Source organism: Xenopus laevis, chromosome 2S (genome assembly GCF_017654675.1).
Source record: "Xenopus laevis strain J_2021 chromosome 2S, Xenopus_laevis_v10.1, whole genome shotgun sequence".
Taxonomy (NCBI): Eukaryota; Metazoa; Chordata; class Amphibia; order Anura; family Pipidae; genus Xenopus; species Xenopus laevis.
The window spans coordinates 156,484,590-156,510,163 of record NC_054374.1 but is presented as its reverse complement, the minus strand read 5'-3'; the positions used below and the strand labels follow the sequence as shown (position 1 = coordinate 156,510,163).

The following is a 25,574-nucleotide window of genomic DNA, read 5'->3' as shown; positions in this document are numbered from 1 at the left end:
CCAGTAGCAACTTCTGGTAAAATCTTTAAAGGATAAGTAAACCTTTACAATACGTGAATGTAAAATTAATGAGGGGGCTATTCTAAGAAATTTTGCAATATACATTCATTGTTTATTTTGTTTTTATTCCAAGATATTAAGGGATACATGTACTGTTAATATGAATGAATTTGTTCACAAACAGCGCCACCTGCTGGTCAGTTTCCCACCAGTCTGACCACCAAGTAGTCAAGGAAGTTGTCAGGAGAAAGAAAGAGGCTGCTCTGATGTTCTTCTGCTTAGGAAAGATGTGAGAAAGGTTTCTAATATTTTTCCTAAGCAGAAGAACATCAGAGCAGCTTCTTTTTAGTTGAGGTTCATAGCATCAGCCATGGGATGTTCTGCAATCAAAACCCTGCTTTTTGGAACCTTATCAATGGGGCTTGTGATGTGGGAGTCAGGAAAAACTGAAGATATACTCGGCCCTAAACCACTAAACCTTAACCCGCAAAATGTTGCCGTTGTACGACCAGCACCCAAACCTGTACCTGCATTAACTCACTGTGTAAGCTACTTCTGTGCATGTCTTCTAGTTCCAAGACAAGGAATTTTCAGTAGGAGTGTAGCCCTAACTAACAATGGTTAGCCAAATTTTAACTTGAACCCTCCGTAGGTCACCCCAGGTTTGAGGACAACCTGCCCATCATTGAATGGGGCATCTCAGTAAATGTTGTCAGTTCTGCGCCAACCCACTTGCAGTGACATGATGGATGAGCAATAATTATTTGGTGAGGACAATAACTGCAGATGTAGAAAATGCTTTCAGTGTAGAAACTGAGGAATACAGGTATGGGACCTATAATCCAGAATGCTCACGACCTGGGATTTTCCAGATAACGGATATTTCTGTAATTTGGATCTTCATACCTTAAGTCTACTATAAAATCATAGAAACATTAAATAAACCCAATAGGCTGGTTCTGCTTCCAATAAGGATTAATTATATCTTAGTTGGGATCAAGTATAAGCTACTGTTTTATTATTACAGAGAAAAAGGAAATTATTTTTAAAAATTTGGATTATTTGGATAAAATGGAGTTTATAGGAGACGGCCTTTCTGGATAATGGGGTTCCGGATAATGGATCTGATACCTGTATCTGGAATATCATGAATTTGTTACATGTGAAACAATTGCTGATGGGTTATGATGCCGTAGGCAGAGCAAAAGAGGAAAACCTGGAGGGACAATAGGAAGGAGATGGATGGGGGTGGAGGGGCAAACAATAAAAATGAGATAGGCAGTGTTTGATGTTTTGGAGGCAGAGAGCTAAAAAATATAAATTCAGAATATCAGATGTCATTTTTTATTGACACTATTATTGTGAAGTGGATGAGAAGAACATGCTGTCACCAAGTAGCATTGTGGAAAAAACCTCCAAAAAAAGTAGTAAAGGGCATTTCTAATTCTACACATACCCCCCTACAGAATGTTTTCATTCTCTGTGCTCTTCAAAAATAAAAGATTATCTTTATTGTGACAAGTTCTGGAGCCTTGCTGAAAAGCAAGAACCTGACGGTGGGTTATTTTATTTTAGCTCATCTAAATGAAACATAGATTTTAGTGGAGTTGAAGTATGTACATCAGCTTGCAGGCTTCTTACTATAGACAGTATGATGATGTATTCATTTCTACACAGCTAGAAACATTTAGGATTTCCAGACAGGGATAAACATTTTATGTTTTACCATTTGCTATAATATAGACATCATTATTCTGAGACAATGGGCAATAGACCTTAAATTCCATACCTCCCAACATTTGAAAAACGAAATGAGGGACAAAAACTTGTGCTGTGCTATGTTCCGGTGAAATGGTTGACCACTCCCATTTATGGTGACACCCCCTAATTGCCATCTCCGTTTTACAGAATTAGACAGGTAATGAAAGTTTTAACACATTTCTTGGAGTTTTAGTGCAATGTTTTATGTGTTATAACACTTTTGCTAATGAAAGTGAATTTCCCTTTAAGCTGAGTCTCAGTTCTCCCAAGTGACCTGCTCATCTTAAATAGTTACACTTGTTTCTCTGCTTATCTTAAATTGTTACAAAAGTATCTAAGTGCCCCTGCTCGCTGTTCTGGGCTCTCTGCCAAAAAGCCTCTAATTTTAATTAAGTTTAATAAACTTTGTATCTTTTCGAGTAAGTGCAGGAGATCAAAGGGAAAGTTGGGACATTTCAGCAAACAAACTGCGCACTGAGCTGTCAAAATCAGTTGAGGAGGTATGAAATTCCTGTATGATAAATGGCTCTGTAACGAATCGGCACCCTAAATCCAGAACCCAAGCTAAACTCCCTGGTTTCGGCTCTCACTTTCGTCTATAACCGCCGCCTTTCACCTCGGTAGGAGCCCTCGGCTAATTGAATGCCGCCAGGTCTTATTTGAGAGATGAGCAAAGCTAACGGTTCTGGACGAGCAAAGGGGCACGATCGTCTCCCCAGGATACTGGAATGGAAGAACACCTCAGGAGGGCAGACCAGACAACACAGCGTGGAATAGGCAGAAGCAGATTAGAATAGTCAGACAGGCCAGAATCAGGATTGGAGAGCGTAGAATAGTCGGTGGACAGGCAAAGGTTAGATTGGAGAGTTCAGAGTTAAACAGGCAGGCTATGGTCAGGAATGAAGATATCAGAGTATTCAGGCAGGCAAGGGTCAGGACTGGAGAGATCAGAGAAGTCAAGAAGGCAGACAAGGTCAAACACAGAATATCAATCAGGATTCACGAGGAATAAACACCCAGGAACTTGCTAATAGAACCTAACAACGGGCAATGTGTAAAACTACAAGGCCCCTTTAAATAATTAGAATTTTGCGCTGTTGCGCGATGACGTCATCACGCAGGCGCATAACCATGGGAGCGCGTGGCCCCGTGCGCGACATAGAGAAACCGATGCTGCAAGAAGAAAGATGTGGCAGGTGTCCCAGCCAGAGACATGACGGGGGACAGGTGTCCCCACCGCCCACTAGAACACCACGGTAAGGTTTCCTTACAGGCTCTATCTCTTTGCCTCTAGGTATTTTGTGTGATTCCCAACAATCAGAAAGACAGCTACGACTCCATAAAGAAGTTCCTGAGTCTGGATCACCCCGTCCCCAGCCAGTGTGTACAGGCCCGCACTCTGGGCAAACAGCAAATGATGATGAGTGTTGCCAACAAAATCGCCATGCAAATGATCTGTAAGCTCGGAGGGGAGCTGTGGGCCGTGGAGATCCCTGTGAGTAGCAATTCCTTAGGACTGTTGTCTTCATTACCGAGTATTTTATTTCTAACCTTTGCTGTTGTGTCTTTCCAAAGCTGAAGTCCCTGATGGTGGTTGGAATCGACGTCAACAAAGACGCAATAAACAAGTCCATGTCTGTAGTTGGATTTGTAGCCAGTACCAATGCCAGGCTCACTAAGTAAGAGCATATTGTACCATAGCCATTGAGCTTTGTTTCAGATATTCTAAGTGTAGCTTTGTTTTTATTTAATGGATATAGAATTGGATGACAGTTTAGAAAACAGAAAAGATGGAAAACTGCAGTAGAACCGGTGGCAAATACACTACAATGAACCCCAGAACATAAGCTTGAAAGTTAATATTTTTATACACACCATAGGAATAGGGCCACCGGACCCCCCACAAAAAAAAAATCTTAAGAGGGGACCAGCACACTTAGCCCTGCTAAGCACCCACCCGCTGCTTTCTGACGCTGCCCGCCAGCTCTCAATTAGGAAAGTGGCTGAAGAGGGGAGATTTACACAGAACTTTAGGGGAAGCAATTCTGGTACATTAAAAGGGCTGCCTGTAAACACGGTCTCTCTTCTTCTAGTAGCTGCAACTTTTAGTAATGCACAGTAATGCTGTGTATTACCAAATGAACGGTTTCCCCATGGGTCGTAGGGTAAATGAACACTAAGGGTAAGGTCACACTGGGAAATTCGGGGAGATTTAGTCACCAGGGACGACTAATCGTTTTTGGGACGACTAATCTCCCCGAACTGCTTCCGCCTGCTAGAAAGAAAAATTGACTGTTACATGGCACTCGCGGCACTCCCCCAAAGTTGCCTCACGAGGAAACTTCAGGTGACTTCGGAAAACAAAGCAAAGCAAGTGCCATGCCGCAGGCGATTTCTCATTCTAACAGGGGGAAGCAGTTTGGGGAGATTAATCGTCCCAAAGAAGAGGCGACTAAATCTCCCCAAATCTCCCAGTGTGACCTTAACCTTAGTGTTCATTTACCCGACGACCCATGGGGAAACCATTCATTTGGTAATTAGTGTCTGGTCTAACTAACATCGGACTGAGGGGTTTAGGCCCCATTGGGAGGGGTGTTGCCTCAGTGGCCCCCTTAGGGCCCCTTTCTCGAATCAGAAGCTGATACCACATGCCTGCTGCCCTCACAATAATAATTATGTCGATTAAGCTGGCCATAGACGCAAAGATCCGATTGTACGAATCTAGTATTCGTACGATATTCGGACCGTGTGTGGAGAGTCTCGACATTTTTCGTCCGGCAGAGATCGGTCGTTTGGTCGATCGGACAGGTTAAAAGATTTCTGTCGGCTGCCGATAATATCTCTGCGTGTATTGCCGATCGTACGATTTTCAGAGGGAGACTGTCACTAGCTTTTGTCGGACATAACTTTCTTACGATTGCTGTCAGGGGCAGAACATCGGCTGATCTGTTCTTTTACTCCTTTATTTAAACTGAAGGTTAGCGGCAGGTCGGGAGATGGGGAAGTCCGATGGTTTGAGGATTCGGATCAGATCTTTGCATCTATGGCCAGCTTTAGACCGTTCCAATATGGCTGCAATTGGGGGGAGCCACAGCAGTTTGCAGCAGGGAGTGGGTTTGGACCAGCAGGATTCACGAAGGCCGGGGCCCATCAGCATATTTCCTAGTGAACTGCCGGCCCAAAGCGACCGTGGATCTAACCCAGACTCTCTAGCATCAATATATCTGTATATCTCTCTCACACATGCATACCTGGCTCCTGTGCCATTAACCTCATGAGATTCTGCTATATCAGGTCCATTTCTGGCTGTGTAACTGCACAGATCATTCACCGCATGCTGAGAGACCATTGCGCTTCTTTATTCCAGGTGGCATTCTCGCTGCATTATTCAGAAAACGACGTCGGATTTTGCCGATTGCCTGAAAATGTGCATGAAAGGTAATTTCTCCAGTCAGCCCCTGGGCAGTGAGATAGCAGGGAAAGAACATTCGGCCACGCAGCATTTATCCTTTTTATGTCCCCTTAAAATATCAGGTGGCGGCTGGCAGTAAAAGCCCATTTAGGATGAATCTGCTTAATGTTTTCTTTGTGTGATGACTGGTATTTGAGCACTGAAATAAAACCTTTATGTATCATAAAGAATGAAAGTGTGGAGGTTACATTTCTAGAGCAGCTAGGATGCTTTTAGTAGTTAATAGGGCTGGGGGTTGTTTGCTTCTGGGCCCCTGCCAGGATCAAGTAATATTATATAATTACAACAAATTATATCATTTATATTAGCAGCTTTCCATCTGTTTTTGAAAGGGGTTGTTCGCCATTGAAATAACTTTTAGTATGATGTAGAGACAATTTGCCATTGGTTTTCATTTTTTATTTATTTGTGTTTTTTGACTTATTTAGCTTTTTATTCAGCCGCTCTCCAGTTTGCAGTTTCAGCCAACTGGTTGCTAGGGTCGAAACTCCCCCAGCAGCCATGCACTGATTTGAATAAGAGACTGGAATATGAATAGGAGAGGCCTGAATAGAAAAGATGAGTAATAAAAAGTAACAATAACAATACATTTGTAGCCTTACAGAGCGTTTGTTTTTAGAAGGGGTCAGTGGCCCCCATTGGAAAGATTTAGAAAAAAAAGGCAAATAATTAAAAAAAACTATAAAAAAAATAAATAATCTAAACCAATTTAAAAGTTGCGTAGAATTGGCCATTCTATAACTAAAAGTTAACTTAAAGGTGAACCGCCCCTTTAATTGCAAGTCCCAGAATGTGATCTGATCAGGATCTAGCCAAGGTTAGGATAGTTTGGGGGCACCTTAAAGGAATAGTTCCGCGTGAAAATAAAAACTGGGTAAATAGATAGGCTGTGCAAAATAAAAAATGTTTCTAATATAGATAGTTAGCCAAAAATGTAATGTATAAAGGCTGGAGTGACTGGATGTATAACATAATAGCCAGAATTCTACTTCCTGCTTTTCAGCTCTCTAACTCTGAGTTAGTCAGTGACTTGAAGGGGGGCCACATGGTACATTTCTGTTCAGTGAGTTTGCAATTGACCCTCAGCATTCAGCTTAGATTCAAAAGCAACAGATATGACCCATGTGGCCTCCCTTCAAGTTTCTGATTGGTTACTGCCTGGTAACCAGGGTAACCAGTCTGTGTAAACCAAGAGAGCTGAAAAGCAGGAAGTTGGGCTATGTTCTGTTATGTTAGACATCCAGTCACTCCAGCCTTTATACATTACATTTTTGTAACTATATTAGAAATATTTTTTATTTTGCACAGCCTATCTATTTACCCAGTTTTTATTTTTACACTGAACAATTCCTTTAAGCAGTGGTGTAACTAGATACTGGGCCCCACAGCAAATTAATTTTAGGGCCCCCAACATATCCACAGATTGACCTATTTTACCAATATATGTAGAAATTGCTAATTAATTATGGCCTCATTGGGCCCCCTGTACCTCCTGGACCCCCCTGCAGCCGCAGGGTCTGCTTTCTCTGTAGTTACACCACTAACCGTAGGGTAGGGTAAAAAAAATATAGCAGTAGAGAAGTAGAAGAGGAAATTATATACTGGGAATAGTAGGGGTTACATTTTGTATATGACATGGTCGTGTCCATTACCCATTTTTAAGGCACTAAATATGGGAGACATTAATGTGACTGGGTGCAGGGTCATCAAGTAATCTCCATCCCTTTAGAAAGATCCGCACTCACAGGTCTTAAAATTAAACAACTTACTTTATTGTAAAGCAAAAAAACAAACTATTCCATATATAAGATATATTTGTCCCGTCAATTCATATTTTGTTCGCCCGTGTCCACACCTGATGTCTTCTTCACCTTTTTTATATTGTAAGTCCAAAGTAGGTCTGATGCCTCCTATATTCATCAGTTTATGTCCTTTGTCTGTTTAATGTTTGTTTAGATCCTTTCTATTGTACGGCGATTTGAAATAGGTTTATATTGCTTTATAAACAATAGATTGGAATGGTGTGTGGATAGTCCCCATGGATGAAAGGGTCTTGGCGTTTTATTGCACTGTACTGCTCGCATGGAGTCAAAGAGGTTAGGGATGACTGTACATTGTTTAATTGTGTTTAGCCTGGTGGCAAGCATATGCATCTTTGTCCAGTCTGGCCACCCAAGCGTTGGCCAATATCAACAACCAACAGTCGGGTCCATTTTAGGACCTCAATAGACCTGTGAGTTTATACGAACCAAAGCAGTCCTGAGTTGATAGGATTTTCTTCCCAACCCAATCAATACCTGTTCAGGGTACAATCTGATATTTATAAGAAGAAGAGATTGTTGGGAGCCCTACTTATATCATTGATCTACTGATATACTAAAGTCTGATATCTGAAATAAATTATCATGAGGCAACTTCGCGCCTTTGGAAAACAAAGCGCTCTGAGTGCCATCAGTGGAGGCATTTAGGGGAGATTAGTCGCCCAAAGAAGAGGTGATTTGTCGCTGGGCGACTAATCTCCCCAGAATCTTAGTATGTGTCACCACCCTTAAAGCAGCTGTTTTCTGACTGCCACCCTCATTGTGCCGGTAAACACTATGTGTGATTTGTATGTTTGCTTTCCAGGAGCCATCCAGACATGGCAAAAATGCAACAGTGACCTCCCAAACCGAATCATTGTCTACAGAGACGGCGTAGGAGATGGGCAGCTGAGGATGGTGGTGGACTATGAGATTCCTCAGCTTCTCAGTAGCTTCAGAGAGACCAGGACAAGCTACAGGTAGGTGTATGATTGTAGTCAACCAGCCGGCCTTACCTATAGCATTGTATGACTGATAAGTCCGGCAGTGTTTGCTGAGCTGGACATTTCCACCCCAAGTTTACTCATACAGTGTGAGAAGAAATGAAAAACCTTCTTCTGCAGAGGGCTGGCTTCCTTATCAAAAATGACAAAATCCAGCGTCAAATTGGGGTGTCCAAGCACATTGAGACTGCGGCCTGGCTCCCAGCCGCAACCCCTTCTTTGTCCCCCCCCCGGGGCCCCCCACCACAACTTTAACCCCTCTCCATCCAGTCTCATGTATCTTTTTGAAGCTGAGCAGTGCTTCTTGGTCACCGAGGCCCACTGGCCAAGTACGACCCTGATAAAATGAGAGAGCTAAACCAGGTCAAAATCATTACACCCCATATCTGCTTTGCATAAACTGGGCAGTAACCCCAAGTTAGAACTTTAAGGGCCACATTAACTATTAGCCAGCACAGGGATATAGCTTGAAATCCACCCAAACCCCATGCACCAGAAGCAATTGAGGGGACACAATGGGACATATTATGGTCAGGGCAGCCTACCCACCACTGGCAGGTGCTGCACTAGACAAAATCAGGGAGTATAGTCTTGTTATAAGTGGTGTAACCAGATGTTACTGGGCCCCACAGCAAATTAAATTTTTGGGCTCCCAACATATCCAGAGGTTGGCCTGTTTTACCAGTATACGTTGAAATTGCTCTTTATTTGGGACACATGGGGCCCCCTATACCCATTTATATGGCGGGCGCCCATAGGCCCACTGATGTTTGTCCCCCTTATCCCCTCCCCCTCCTTTGTGCACATGCACAAATTTTCATTATCAGGTCAGGAGCACTGGGGACTGGCGCATGGGAAATTTTAAAAAACTATTGTTTCTCATGATCAGCCCCAGAGCTTCCGAACCAAAGCTGGTGTTTTTGGGCTTCATGCTGCCCACTAAAATCCTGCTGCCCTAGGCCTGGGCCTTGGTGGCCTCTCCACAAATCCGGGCCTGCCTATACCTCCTAGGCCCCCTGCAGCCGTAGGGTCTGCTTCCTTTTTAGGTATTTAGGTAAAGGAACATTAACATCAAAGAATAAAAGTGTTTCAAGTAATAAAAATATAATGCAGTGATGCCCTGCACTGGTAAAACTGCTGTGTTTGCTTCAGAAACACTACTATAATTAATATAAACAAGCTGCTGTGTAACCATGGGGGCAGCCATTCAAGCACAGGATACACAGTAAATAACAGATAAGTACTACTATAGTTTATATAAACAAGCTGCTGTGTAACCATGGGGCAGCCATTCAAGCACAGGATACACAGTAGATAACAGATAAGTACTACTATAGTTTATATAAACAAGCTGCTGTGTAGCCATGGGGGCAGTCATTCAAGCACAGGATACACAGTAGATAACAGATAAGTACTACTATAGTTTATATAAACAAGCTGCTGTGTAGCCATGGGGGCAGCCATTCAAGCACAGGATACACAGTAGATAACAGATAAGTACTACTACAGTTTATATAAACAAGCTACTGTGTAGCCATGGGGGCAGCCATTCAAGCACAGGATACACAGTAGATAACAGATAAATACTACTACAGTTTATATAAACAAGCTGCTGTGTAGCCATGGGGGCAGCCATTCAAGCACAGGATACACAGTAGATAACAGATAAGTACTACTATAGTTAATATAAACAAGCTGCTGTGTAGCCATGGGGGCAGCCATTCAAGCACAGGATACACAGTAGATAACAGATAAGTACTATTATAGTTAATATAAACAAGCTGCTGTGTAGCCATGGGGGCAGCCATTCAAGCACAGGATACACAGTAGATAACAGATAAGTACTACTATAGTTAATATAAACAAGCTGCTGTGTAGCCATGGGGGCAGCCATTCAAGCACAGGATACACAGTAGATAACAGATAAGTACTACTATAGTTAATATAAACAAGCTGCTGTGTAGCCATGGGGGCAGCCATTCAAGCACAGGATACACAGTAGATAGCTGATAAGCTCTGTAGAACATAATGTTATCTGTTATCCACTGTTAATCCTGTGCCATATAGACTTTTTTCAGTCTCCACCATTGATATTCAGCAGCTTGTTTATATGAACTATAGTAGTGTTTCTGAAGCAAACACACCAGTTTTACCAGTGCAGGGCAACAGTACATGATATTTTCATTACTTTAAACCACTTTCAGTTTTTGGCGTTACTGTTCCTTTCACATATATTTTAAGATCACTTCATTTAATTATGAAGAGGCTCTCTTCACACACAGGATTTATACCCACAGATTGGCACTGGATGTGGCATCATGTACATCTTTATATCCTATTGCAGTTCTGCTTTATCTTTTAGTGGGGGGCTAGGCTTGATGTATGAGCAGCGCTGGGGCCATTAGGTTCATAATCAGAGGAGTAGCTGCCTTACTGCCTTTGCTGCTTCATAAAAATCCTCATCTCCAAGAACATCTGCTGAGAATTTATAGACCCAGATCCAGGGTGTAATATAAATAAGGTTGCACCACTTTAATGGTGGAAAGAATTGATCTGCATAATATAGAGATGGGACAAGCTTGAAGGCAAAGTAAATAAAGTCTTGGTTTATTGATCTTATGGCAGATAGTTACTGTGTTGTATCAAAGTACAAAGAGCATTGCTCCAATAATGTCCTTGCAATGCATTGCATTCCTTCTCCTGTCCTTCTGAGCTTACTATCACTAGTGAGACATAATGCATAGTGCACTAGCATACCTCCCAACTGTCCCATTTTTCGCGGGACAGTTTCAATTTTGACTGCTCAGCCCGCAGTCCTGTGTTTGTTACTGAAATGTCCCGCCTTTCTCTTTGATCTCCTGCACTGAATAGCCAGAAAAGGATACACAGTTTCTAACAAAATTGGCTATTGGCAGAGAGCCCAGAATAGATACTTAGATACTTTTGTTAGGGCTCTTACAGACGAGTGTTTTTACCTGCGCTCCCCTGCGTTCCGGTTTCATGCGTTCAGGCACAAGGAGTAGAGGCACTGAATTCTTTTCAATGTGGCTGTACTCACACAGACGCATATAAGTGCTGACGCAGGTAAAATGCAACATGCTGCGTCCCAACCTGCGTTCGGCGCTAACATGCGTCCGTGTGAGTACACCCATATTGAAAAGAATTCAGTGAGTATACTCTCTGCGCCTGAACGCATGAAACCGGAACGCAGGGGAGCGCAGGTAAAAACACTTGTCTGTAAGAGCCCTAACAAAAGTATCTAAGTATCTATTCTGGGCTCTCTGCCAATAGCCAATTAAGTTAGAAACTGTGTATCTTTTTCTGGCTATTCAGTGCAGGAGATCAAAGAGAAAGGCGGGACATTTCAGTAACAAACACAGGACTGCGGGCTGAGCGGTCAAAATTTAAACTGTCCTGCGAAAAATGGGACAGTTGGGAGGTTTGCTAGTGCACTATGCATTATGTCCAGGTATAAAAGGGCGGGGCTGTGCCTAAGGAACCAGTCTGATTGGTGGGTCATTAAATTGACAAGCATTGCAGTTCCACTAGAACCCTGTACCATTATTATTGCAGACCAAATATTTACTTGGGAGGTCGCTTGCCCTTGATCACAAAAGCATCATCCGTCTGTATTAAAAAGAGAATTTTGCGTGTGCCCATTATTTGTTCACCTTAGCCCCAGACTGTCGGTAATTGTGGTGCGGAAGAAGTGCATCTCGAGATTCTACAAGCAGACCGACAGAGGCATCCAGAACCCGGTGCTGGGGACTATTGTCGACTCTGAGGCCACAAGACCTGAATGGCAAGTAGCAGCATCATGGGGACAACAGTGTAGATAACTAAAGGGGAAGTAAAATGTCTGGACTGCTAGGGTAGAGTCCTGCAGCGGGTCGGGTACACACGGGTTACGCGCAAAAACCGCGGGTAGAATTTATGGTTGCGGGTATAGACGCGGGTCTTCTCAATAGAGATTTTTACTCCTTTTTTATGATCACTCCTTCTTCTGATGATGTCACTCCGGTTTACAATGACAGCGTTTCCTGACTCTTGATGGTCAGCGGGTCTGGGTTGCGGATAAGGTACTTGCTGGTTGGGTAGCGGGTCTAAGCGGGTAAGAATGCGGGTCCGAGTTACGGATTGCAGGTTGCAGGTACAGGTCGGGAACGGGTTCCAAACAATGGACCGCGCAGGACTCTATGCTAGGGTAGAACTCCATGGGCGATTTGCTTTGACGCACAACGGTTTTGATGAGATCGACTTTTCCAACGCGCTTCTATTTGCCTGCGAATTTTCGTGGAAATTTGTTCGCCGGCGGCAAAACGTGCAAATTGGCTGCGAATTTGCGATTGCCGAATTTATTCACCCATCACTACTGTACATTATTCTCTATAGAAATGATACATCTAATTTTTTTATTCTATCATCGTGTATTTTACTCCTCGATGTACTCGTGCCTAAGACTTAATTGCAGAGCCTTACCGACTACCCGCGCTTGTTACACAGGTACGACTTCTACCTGATCAGCCAAAACGCACGGCAAGGGACGGTCAATCCAACGTACTACAATGTGCTGCTAGATGAGAACAGCTTGAAACCGGACCATATGCAAAGACTGACCTACAAACTGTGTCACCTCTATTATAACTGGCCTGTGAGTATCACATTTGCCCTTACACTGCCACTGTCATTGAATTGAATATCTATATATAATCTAACAAGCTGTCTAGGCTCCATTTCTGTCAGGCTTTTATGGTGACTGGGGTCAGTGACCCCTCAGCTGTTCTGTTAAAATGTCACTCTCTGTTCCCATTAATATTACAGGTATGGGACCTGTTATCCAGAATGCCTGGGGTTTTCTGGAGAAGGGGTCTTTCTGTAATTTGGATCTCCATACCTACCTTACTAAAAATAATTTAAACAAACACAATAGGATTGTTTTGCTTCCAATTAGTAATGCACCGAATCCACTATTTTTGATCGAACCCCCGAATCCTTTGCGAAAGGTTCAGCCGAATAACAAACCAAATCCTAATTTGCATATGCAAATTAGGGGTGGGAAGGTGAAAACATTTATACTTCCTTGTTTTTTGACAAAAAGTCAAACAATTTCCCACCCCTAATTTGCATATGCAAATTCGGTTCGGCCGGACAGAAGGATTTGGCCTAATCCGAATCCTGCTGAAAAAGGTCAAATCCCAAACCAAATCCTGGATTCCCTACTTCCAAAAAGGATTAATTATATCTTAGTTGGGATAAAGTACAAGGTCCTCTTCAGTTGAGAAACTGCTCCTGGTAATTAAAGGGGAACTATCGTGAAAATGAAAAAAAGCTTCATCATACTGAAATAAGAAACTTTCTACGTACAATTGCATTGTTTATGAAATAATCAAGTTTATCTTCACTATCGCTCTCACAGCATCTGTTTCTCTTCATTCTGTCTTCATGCATCAGTTGGGTGTCAGATATTCATTGACATTTAGATCCAATATATCTTATAGGGGGGCTCCTTTCCTATCAGATATATTAGAACTCACTCAAATAAGTGATTCCAGTACAAAGAAAATCTACAAAATAACTGCCTTTTACACAAATTCTGCATGTAGAGAGACATGATGTCTGGTGATTTTAATAGAATGACCTCTAATACATCTTCTAGGGCCGCCCCCCTATAAGATATATTGGATCTAACTGTCAATGAATATCTCACACCCAACTGCTGCATGAAGACACAATGAAGAGAAACAGATGCTGAGAGAGGAATAGTGAAGATGAACTTGATTATTTCAGAAATGGTACAGAATCTTTAATTTATTATATTTAGAAAACTTCATATTTCAGTATGCTGAAGCTCATATTAAATTTTTGGGATAGTTCCCCTTTAAAGAGCCGGAATTCCACTTTTTAATTCTGAATTTTTGGCTCTTCTATCGATTCGACCTCCCCTTCGTCCCACTCCGGTGCTCGGAGAGATAACCGCCGGGTGTGAGGGGGCCGGCGTCTCAAAGTAGCGAAGATCCCTGAAACGCCCCCTGACTGATTTTTTAATACATAGAAAAGGGAAATATTTTTTTAAAAATCAAAATAACGGGTTTCCGGATAACGGATCCCATACCTGTACTACAAACAGTGAATCTGCTTCTCCCCCCTAGCAGAGCAAACTTAGAAGCACATTGTTGAGAAAGAAAGTAGGCTTCAGTCATTGCTTGGGTGCTGCTGTCTCCCCTTCGTATTATTATTAAAGAAACGCATTAATATCGAGTGAATATAAGACAAATTAGAAGACACCGTCTCAGAATATTTCGCATGCAGGGAGAACTTGAGCAGAAAACCTGGGATCTGATAACAAAATGTCATTTAGCCTGAGTTTCTTCACGCCGGCGATTCTGTACAAGGCCTTACGACTGCCGACAGCGTGAAATATTTTAATTTAAAAACAAAGATGGATCTTCGATGGGATAAGAAATCTCGTTAATATCAAATGAGTGCAGATTGTATTTCTGTATTCAGTATGCTGTGCTGCAGAGCCCCCTGCTGGCGGAGGACATACAATGCAGGGGAGTGCTGAAGGGGAACCTTTAAAGGAGAAGGAAAGCTACCGAAGCAGTTTGTTGACAATAGGTTAGCCACAATAGTGAAGCCATAAAACTATCAGGGTCGGACTGGAGCACAGGGGGCCCACCGGGTTCCACATTTCCGGGACCCCTTGTGTGCATGTGCGAACACCGGCATAAAAGCTGGTGCATACCGCACATATTTTTCTTGGGTCTTTGCAGATTAGGAGAGAGGGCCTGGGCCAGCAGGAGCCCATGAGGGCCAGGGCCCACTGGGTTTTTTCCCAGTGTCTCGCCAGCCCAGTCCGACCCTAAACACTATATTGATTCTGCAGAATGCTTCACCATACCTGAGTAGACAGCTCTAGAAGCTCTCTGTTTGTTTAGGAAAGCAGCTGCCATATTAGCTAGGTGTGACATCACAGAGAGAGAGGAGCAAACTGAGCATGCGCAAGCCCTAGCCCTGGAGGTTTAAGCTGAAAACAGGAAGTCAGATACAGAAGCCAATGAGTACACAATAGAAGGAAAGAAATGAGGTGTTTATTTTGATAGAGTACTCAGAGCAGCATTACTTTGAGGGTAATAAGGGAAAGTTTTGCTCACCAGTAATTTCTAAAACCATTAGGCGGGGTTGCAATGAGGCTGTGACCACAAAATACACAAATACAGAGATGCTGCTGAGAAATGGATCAACTAAATGTTGCAGAATTGTAACAGTTCAGAATCTGCACCTGAATTACTGAGCTGCCAGACTCAAACACCAGAGACACAAACATTCACCGCTTAGGGGGTTATTTATCAAAGGCCGAATTTATCTCAATATTTTCTGAAAAAAATTCAGACCAAATCTGCACGGGTTTTTTTTTATTAATACACTTTCCCGAAAATTTTGTTTTCGGGGAAAAAATCCTGAAAAATCAGTTTTTCATGATTGTTTCATCTGATTTTCATGATTTTTCACCCGAAAATTCTGCATTTTCCCTGAAAACTTCGGGGTATTGCCAAAAAATCAGCACACATCAAAAAATCATTGGGACTTCTCCCATTAACTTATATGGAACCTCAACAGGTCTGAGATGCCGGATTTTCAGATTCTGACTTTTCCCTCTCTGAGTTTAATAAATTCCGAAAAACTAGTGATTTTTTTTAAAAGTCCCATTTTATTAAAAAAAATAAAAAAAAAATCGTGATTTTTGCATTCGAAGTTTAGTAAATAACCCCCGTAAAAACGGTAAAAAATAAATATTGGAAAGTAACTGAAAAAAGTCTTTATTTCTGGGGAACAATTAGGGTTGCCACCTTTTCTAAAAAATTTTACTAGCCGGTGGGGCGGGAACAAAAGGGGGTGGTCTGTGACGTAAAAGGGGCCGATTCACGCACAGTGATGTAAAAGGGGGCGGAGCAACATGTGCGATGGCCAGAAGCCTGAAAAAAAAGGTTTTGGAAAAAGAAAAAAGTGTTTGGAAGGTGAACAACCCCTTTAAGGACATTAAGGGGCCGATTCATAAAGCTCGAGTGAAGGATTCGAATTAAAAAAACTTCGAATTTCGAAGTGTTTTTTGGGCTACTTCGACCATCGAATGGGCTACTTCGACCTTCGACTACTACTTCGACTTCGAATCGAACGATTCGAAGTAAAAATCGTTCGACTATTCGACCATTCGATAGTCGAAGTACTGTCTCTTTAAGAAAAACTTCGACCCCCTACTTCGGCAGCTAAAAGCTACCGAAGTCAATGTTAGCCTATGGGGAAGGTCCCCATAGGCTTGCCTGAGATTTTTTGATCGAAGGATATTCCTTCGATCGTTGGATTAAAATCCTTCGAATCGTTTGATTCGAAGGATTTAATCGTTCGATCGAACGAATAATCCTTCGATCGTTCGATCGCAGGATTTGCGCTAAATCGTTCGACTTCGATATTCGAAGTCGAACGATTTTAGTTCCTAGTCGAATATCGAGGGTTAATTAACCCTCTATATTCGACCCTTCGTACATCTGCCCCTAAGACATTTTATGTATTAAATATATGTATAATGAAGCAATCAAATTCTATATAATGAATCAGATGAAAATTGAGTGTAGGACTGGCCAGATATGGGATGACTTTGACGTAGTTGACCAGCTTAAATATATTGCAATATAGGGACCAACAATCCCTGTTTTGTTTAAGACATTTTTTAGTAGCTGAATGCACAAAATGTCTCTCTTAAATACTGTATATTGATAATGGGTTGAGTGCAGAGTGCTTGGGGCTCATTTATCAATGCTGGGCAAATTTGCCCATGGGCAGTTACCTTTAGTAACCAATCAGTGATTAGCTTTTTAAAGCCAGCTGCAAGTAGAACAATGAATGCAGAAAATGGATTGGTTGCCATGGGTTACTGCCCATGGGCAAATTTGCCCGGTATTGATAAATGACCCCCCTGTATTTGAACATGCTTGACCACCCCTCCCTCACTCCCACATGTCATTCATTGTTTATTCTTTTCACCATACTCGCTTCCTCCATTCCCATTCTGGTAACACTGGTATTAGGGCTCTTACACACGGCGGTTTTTCCTGCGTTCCCCAGTGTTGCGCTTTCTTCCGTTCAGCCGCAGGGGAGCTCAGGATTAGACGCACTTAATTATTGTGAAGGGGGCTGTACTCACACAGACGCATGTAAGCGCACGAATGCAGGTGGGACGCAGCTTGTTGCATTTCATTTTTTCAAATTCGAATCAAATTTGGACTATTCCCTAGTCGAAGTACACAAAAATTAGCTTGAAATTTTTTTTATTTTAATTAAAATTTTCACTTTGATAAATCTGCCCCTTAATAACATTGAGATTTTGGGGGAATGCATTACTATGATGGATATTGATGATTTCTAATACTAGAATTGTATTTTTCCTTGCAGGGAGTGATCCGTGTGCCAGCGCCGTGCCAATATGCTCACAAACTCACTTTCCTCGTAGGTCAGAGCATCCACAGGGAACCCAGCCCTGAGCTCTCCCACAAGCTCTTTTACCTGTGAAAAATCCAGAAACGCCTGTCATTAGTGCGGAAATCTAACATTTGCCTACAGATATGTTATTGTATTGCTCCTTGTTCATCTGCAGTATTTATACAGTTTTTTTTAAAAAAAAATATAGCTATTTTTTTATTTTATTCTATTTAATTTATTTATAAAGAAAATTTTGGCCGATAAAACTGACGAATGTTCAGAATTTATACAGTTTTTATAAAGAATATTGCTATTTTTTTTATTTTATTCTGTTTTATTTATTTATAAGGAAATTTCGGCCGATAAAACTGACGAATGTTCAAGTGAACGTCTCAGTCCACAAAAGCTTCGCTGCCAGAAAGCATGATGGTTCCTTCCCACTGGGTGGGGTGAATCCAACGTTTATACTCTTGCTGTTAGTCTGTTGTTATTATGTTATCATGGCTGATTTGTACTTTTCTGCTCTTTCAACATATTGAATAAAACTAAATTACACTTTCTGTCAGTGTCTGAGGAGCCTTCCATTTGCTACAAATATTTCACTGTAGTATGTAAGTTTTAGATACAGCTAAGGGATCCGTTATGTGGAAACCCGTCATCCAGGAAATCCGAATTACAGTTTGCCATAGATTCCATTTTATGCAAATAATCCAAATTTTTAAGAAAAATTATTTCCTTTTTCTCTGTAATAATAAAACAGTACCTTGTACTGGATCCCAACTAAGATATAATTAATCTTTATTGGGGGCAAAACCTTCCAATTGGGGTTATGTAATGGGGAACTCCACAAAAACATATCTTATTGAAAAGTAAACATAATTTCAAGCAACTTTGCAAATTACATCAATTAAAAAATATGCAGACTTTTCATGATTTGTAATGGTTTCTGACAATTCCCTAAGCCCTAGCCCCCTGCTCTACTTCTGATCTGTCTGACTACTTTGCTGAGCTGTCTGACTACTGTTACTTTGTATCAACAGCCATCTGTCCTCAGCCTGCATCCTCCAAACACCACAATTCCCTGCACATGTGATTTCAATAAGGAAAGGGACATCACAGTGCAATGCATTGTGGGTTACGTAGTTCCTGCATGTTGTCTGTAAGCTGTGGAGAAGTTGTTACAATTTGTAACATCAGTGTTTAGTCCCTCCTTCCCTGCCAGGATTTCAAATGATGCAGAAGAGAAGAACTGTTAAACAGCTGGATTTCAGCATAGAAAATGGCATTTATTCATACTTTTTGAAGATACAGGTAACTGTGATGGGTATATTAGGGGTTTCTGTGTTATGTGGGCCTCTTTATCAAATTTTGGTTTTGGTTTGGAGTTCCCCTTTAATGTTCAAATTATTTGTTAGTAGACTTAAGGTATAAAGATCCAAATTACAGAAAGATCCCTTATCCAGTAAACCCCCGATTCCGCAAGCATTCTGGAAAATAGGTCCCATACCTGTATTAAAAAGCATCCACAGAGCGGCAATTTTTAGTCTCCTCTTTTGTGAACATGGGGGCAACAGTCTCCTCTCAAGATACTCGGATTTTGTCCTGACAGTCACTTCTAAAGGTAAGTCATTCAAGCTTTCCACCTAGAGTCTCATCTAGAAGTGAGCCAGTCACAGCTTTGCTCCAGCAGCCTCATCTCAGCAGGTTGAATCTCGTTGGTGGCACTGACTAGCAGATGGCGCTGTTGTTTTAAATACATTATATACCCCTACCCCTAGTTCTGGCCCTGTTCAGAAGGTATACATATATGTACTGTAGGAAGAGCAGGACAAGCATGTTTTATAACCATGTTGCATTGGAGTCTATGAATGACACTGCATTCTTGTAAACAGTATGGCTGCCTCCAGTATCGGATTGGGACAACCAGGGGCCCACTTAAAAACCTTAGACCAGGGGCCCACTCTCAGTACTATTATTCTTCCTTTCCTCACTCAACCTCTATTCCCCTAGCCTCTTTTCTTTATATTCTATAATCTATTATTCCATCTATTTAGCCTTTTGTTTAGAAATAGGGAAAGGCCATGAAATAGGCCAAATGTTTAGCAGCATGAGGGCCACTGACACCTGGGCCCACCTGCACTTTTCCTGGTATCCCAGTGGGCCAGTCTGACACTGGCTGCTTCCTCTTACTTTGGCAAATAAAAATGCAAGAAAAACATATAAATGTTGTATTAAACATTCTGTCTGCTACACTGCTGCATGCAATTTCTGAGACTGAATTAACAAAACAGTAGAGGAGGTGCAAGAGTGTGGCCCTTGGTGCTCAGATCAATTTTGCCTGAGGTCTGGCTGCAGTGACACGGCACCGGATACAAAACAGGTGGAGAGCTACAGAATACGGGCAATAAATACAGGTTCCACTGCGGCCTGCATCTGCCACCACACCCTAATTTTTTATTGTGAATGACGTGCAAGTTAGGGGATTGTTAAGGGGATTGATGGAGGATGTCTATGTGCCACCCCCTCTCATTCCCTGTATGAATACAGCTTTGCCAAACACAGTCAGCACTGTATTCATGGGGCACCCACAGGCCTCCGAACTCCAAAATGGTTCCAACTGAACATATAAACTACATTATACAAATATAACATTTTAACGATGAAGGTGACAGAAAATAAAAGAACAAAAAGCTCATGTAATAAATTAGTAGCATAATTAAACAAGATAATTATGTTGACAGTATTCCCTTCAAAACGTATTCAATCTACCTGGGCAGTGTGTGTGGCCAGTTATAGAGAGTGACCGGAGTTAATGGGATACAGGCCCCAGTATCCACGGCAAATCATACAGAAGAGCACACAGTTAACCCGTAACTCAAAAACTTCCGAAAATGTTGTAAAAAGTTTTATTCCAAATTCCATATTAAAAGAATATACTATATATATATATATATATATATATATATATATAATATACTGTAAATATTAATATATATTTATTTTTTAAACGTATATTTGATATAAATTCATTGTTTACCCTTATTTTAATAGGTTGATTCACCAATACCAATCAGTATTTGAATTACTTAAATGGGAAGCAGCTTTTATGTTCCGTGGCTGCCACTAGGCCGTGCTCTAGAGCTAAATTACGTAGTTAAACAAGAATTAAGTGTTCTGATGGTAAGTACTGTACATATATATGGAAGGGTTTCCTCTATTAAGCAACCAATAAATGGTATGAAATTCTACTCTTTTTGTGAAATTGTCCAAGAAAAGACCTACATGATATTGCCTGATAACATTTAAGAGGAAGCAGGTGATTTGCTGGTAGTTTGGGCATTGGTAACACATGACTAAACTTTTGACTTGTGCCTTGACTGGATGAAGAATCTTTGATATTCTATAAATTAGGGGGAGAAGCATATGGAGAGAAGGGGTGCAGTAGGGCTTGGAGTGAGAAGGTGAGTACTACTTGTAGTAAGATGGAATCAGGTGAGTAAAGCTGGTGATACTCTGCACTAGTGCACTTTGGAAATTGATGCCGACCACTGTGAGAACCCTGGAGGGAGGTGTCAGTTTGGAGCAGGGGGAAATCAACGGCACCAAATATATAGAAGTACAGCCTTTAATGAACTGGATTTTCACACAACTGTGTGTGGCCAATTAAAGGAGAAGAAAGGCTTTTTTGCACTTGACATAAACATAAATTCATAGGAATAAAATTCATTAGCTTTTCGGCATCATGCATTTAAACTTTTCCCCGTCTCTGGGGTTCTCACCATTTGAGAGCTCTTAACTTTTTTGCGCAGGAGCAGGTCCAGGGGGACCACATCGCTAGTTCAGAGAGCACAATTGCACCCATTTACTGTGGACTACTTATAATTTCAGGCTAAATTTTGTGTACTTCGACAAGGGAAATAGTCCAAATTTGATTAAAATTTGAAAAAATTAAATGCAACAAGTTGCGTCCCACCTGTGTTCGTACGCTTACATGTGTCTGTGTGAGTATAGCCCAATAATTGAGTGCGTCTACTCCTGAAGATCACCTCTACACTCTTGGCCCCCTGGCTCCATATTCTTCATAATGACAAGATAATTAACCATGAATAATATTGCAAATAAAAATATTATTAGTTAGGCATAAGCACTGGCAAAGGTTTAAAGTAGGGCAGTTGGCAAAATATGTAAAAGGACAATGTAAAACAACTGACGTTTTTTTGTAGGAGCTGATTCCATATTGTCCAAGAAGACATCCAGTTGGGGGTAAGAAGACTGAATTATCAACAGAGCAAATATTGCATTACATGTAAGAGTGATCAGGTTATTGAACTCCCTTAGAAAAGTTGTTAGAGAGTCAATGGTTGATTAAACATGTGTTGGAATATCCTGCAAGTTTAGGGCCAAGAACGAGACTATCCTCCCTATTCAATGTTCAAAAGAGACATCCAGAATGACTTCTAGATTATAAATATGATCCACCCACCCCTTATTGATCTTGTGATGTGGATTCCACATCTCCCAGTCTGTGAAATAATGATGATTATAAGATAAAAACCCTTTTCCCTTCTTATACGAAAAGCAAATGTTTTCTTAAACTCGGGAGTGTGTGTTATTTAATGAACCATTCATGCAAAGCTGAACAAGCGGTGACATGTTTTACTTTGATCCATTGTAAGAAGCACATGTTAAGAAGCCTTTCGAATCTAGGCATAAGATATGTGTAATAGACACACCAGGCTTCATATTTTCTACCCTTCAGACAGATAAATATCTCAAAATGCTGATGTAAACTTGCAGTCAATAATATGGTTTTAAAGACAACTATAGACAAATATACAAATATTTTTATATTGGGCTGGGACAGAGCTGGGGACATGTATGGGGCATAGCTGGGTATGATCAACATGTAACAAAAAGGTTTTTGCTGGAAGTTAGAGATGGTGGTCAAAAACCTCCTAGAGGTTACCTCCATCTCTGCTGTCTCAACACTATCAACAATACAATACAAAATCACCAATAGCCAGGTCAACTGCCCTACATATTATTCAGCAGCTAAAACTAAAAATGTGTGTTGTCTTTTATCTGAAGAAGGGAACCACTCCAACTACCCCTGGAACTTAGTGAGTGTGTCCTGTCCTGAAAAAAGCCAAGAGAGTTGACATTTCTGTGTTGGGTTTTATTGTTGCACAGATATGATTTCTGAGACAAGGCTCTGATTTGTTTCCAGAACCACTTTATACTATTGAAAACCAGCAATCAATCTTACTAATGCCAAGCTTAGGGCTGGGTTTTAGGGGTGAGATCCTATGAGGGTACAGAGTTCCTTGGGTAGAAACTTCCTTAGGTATAGAGGTTCTTGGGTCGAAAGGCCCTTGCGAGTAGAGGACCTTGGGAAGAAAGACCCTTAGGTAAAGAGATCCTTTGGTATAAAGGTCATTGAGTCATGGGGCTTATAAGTATAGATGTCATCTATACCCAAGAGGACCTTGGTTAGAGAGACCATTGGGTAGAGATGCCATTGGGTAGAGAGGCCCTTGGATAGAGAGGTTCTTTGGTAGAGAGGAGCTTTGTTACGGAGGAGCTTGGGTAGAGAGGTTTTTTAGTAGAGATGAGCTTGGCTACACAGGCTCTTTGATAGAGAGGACCTTGGGTGGGTGGGGACCTTTGGGCAGAGAGGTCCCTGGGTAGGGTAGCAAGTACAAAAAAGTTTATATCAAAAAAGATATATATCCCAAGGCCTTTTAGAGTAAAAATAAGAATAATTTATTGAATTTCACATTTAAAAAGTATTCAGTACATACCACCCCACATATCCCACCTTACGCGTTTCGCACCTTCCGGCGCTTAGTCACAGGTGTGTCATAGGTGTGTCTTAGGGTAGCAAGTAGGCAAATGGTCTATGTCTGTTCATTGTTTTTATATGCCTTAGCTATAGCTATGGTTCCAATAAACAGACCAGGGAGGGATATGCATATCTCGAACAATGGGCATGTCTTTGTATCAAAATTGTTTGGGTGCTTCACAGAACTTTACCAAGCTGCTTTCCAAGAGGTAAAAGGAACAACAAGTTAGAACAGGGCAACGGTGGTATAAATAATTAATAGCGATGTTTGGAGAAGAACTAACACAGAACTGATCTAAAGGGAATATGGGAACCTGTCTGGGAGGGAAATATATTAGAGATGTCCACCCCAACACTAAAATCAGCCCTGACAAGGAACTGTCATAGTGTGGGAAAAAAAACCGCCAACATGGTTTCTCTAGTCTTGTTTGTGCCACTGGGAGTGTATTTTTTAATTTTGGCTTCCTGCTAACAAATAAAATACAAGGCATCTCCCACAATGCAATGCTCTTACTTTCCCAACTCCTGGAGGCAACTGAATAGTGTGTTTTTATTAGAGAAGGACGTCTCTCACCTGGCACGCCCTTTGCTAATTTCTAATTCTCACAACCTTCAACTTCAGTTCATTTATTTGACCTGCTCCTCCACCTCACACTGATAATATACAGTTGTACAGTGCTATATACAGTAATACTGTGCATACAATTTATTTTTATATCTAGCAAGTTGAACGTACTGGCTGTGTCTCAGGTCGAGGGGAGGCCATACTGACCATATTGTTAGACAAGTAATCAGTAGCCTCCTTCTATCACTAGAGCAAATGACTATAGTTTTTAGGAAAGCATGCCACCAATAGGGGTGTGACAACATATAACAGTTTCAGGTATTACATTATTGTTTGTATTGTGTTTCTGAAAGAAAGATTCCACATGATTTTTGTTGGATCATGCACGAATTCCAATGTACTGACCTTCACTAGATTTCCATAGTGAGTATCTCCCTACAGCATATTGACAGGAGGTGAGGGAACCCACCAGCAAGATGTTATTGGAACTTAATCCAACCTGTTAGACTTCTCTCCTCTCAGGGTGCCTGGAACAGTGATTGGAGGTTCAAAGTCAGTTTGGGGAGGATGCCTGTTGTCTTTTCAAAATATACAAGATATACCTGGAAGCCAAGTTTGAAGGCCAGCAAGAAGGAGGTTTGAGGTGATATTTGCTGCCCTAGATATTCCCGAAGCTGTAAAGTTATTATGATCTAAGGGGACCCTGACCATTTGTTGGATCACAATGGGGTTAAAACACAAACATTCAGATATTCCAGTCGATGAATGGACATTTTTCTTTCTTTCAATATGTGTACATCCACTGGCTTAGTCAATTTTCGTTAATTTTAGTTAGTTGTCAGTCTCTTAAAATGGTATTTAGTTTTTAATAATACTATGCCACTGAATCGATTACAACATGTCTTTCTTCATCTGCATATTTGCTGTCATACTGTTATTCTTTTTTTAACATGAAAATCAAATAAAATATTTTCAAACAAAACACAAACATTAACACACCACTGCTCTAGAGTAGCCCCACTAGTAAAGCAATTCCTGCCTGGGTGTTACCCATGAAACCAGACAGGACCTTGTGAATCTCAACAGAAAATCCCACTCCTGAATGGCATGTGTGTTACGGATAACATCGGTTGTATTCTACATTTCCAAGGGTCTCAGTCTCTAGGCAGGTTTTAAACGGGTCAACTATTTGGAATCAAGCAACACAAAAGGAGAGCTAAGGGTTTCGTCCAAATGATACATAGACCCATTCTTGTGCAGAGGTGCAGTAATTAGGGGTTCCACCAGCACAGAATCATGCTGCATCTAGCAACAATAAACAGTGTTTTATGCAATACAAGTGTAGCACCTTATCCAGAATGCTTGGGACCTGGGGCTTTCCGGATAACAGTTCTTTCTGTAGGTAATGTTTTATTATTATAGAGAAAAAAAGGAAATCATTTTTTAAAATTTAGGTAATCTGGAAAAAATGTGCAGCATTCTGGATAATGGGTTTCCGGGTAACAGATTCAATACCTATACTAAATAATCATTGTTTCCCTGCAGGATGCATCAAAATCAAAAGTGACCACGTCTAAAAGGATAGGTCTATTCTTTTTAATAAAATCAGTGCACTGTCTGAGTCTATTCGACTCATGTGGATGAAATGGTTTAT

General features: G+C 41.2%; 1 protein-coding gene across 1 annotated transcript in view; it reads left to right on the top strand.

Moving 5' to 3' along the window:
* Positions 1-18,073, top strand: part of piwil4.S (piwi-like RNA-mediated gene silencing 4 S homeolog) — an 81,211-nt gene extending 63,138 nt beyond the window's left edge. The window contains exons 15-21 of the mRNA XM_041584577.1: positions 3,056-3,256; positions 3,337-3,440; positions 5,129-5,199; positions 7,859-8,012; positions 11,713-11,838; positions 12,540-12,687; positions 17,487-18,073. Coding sequence (XP_041440511.1) covers positions 3,056-3,256; positions 3,337-3,440; positions 5,129-5,199; positions 7,859-8,012; positions 11,713-11,838; positions 12,540-12,687; positions 17,487-17,603 — 921 coding nt within the window. The 3' untranslated portion in view covers positions 17,604-18,073. The remainder of the gene's footprint in view (positions 1-3,055; positions 3,257-3,336; positions 3,441-5,128; positions 5,200-7,858; positions 8,013-11,712; positions 11,839-12,539; positions 12,688-17,486) is intronic.
* The last annotated feature ends 7,501 nt before the right edge of the window (positions 18,074-25,574 follow it).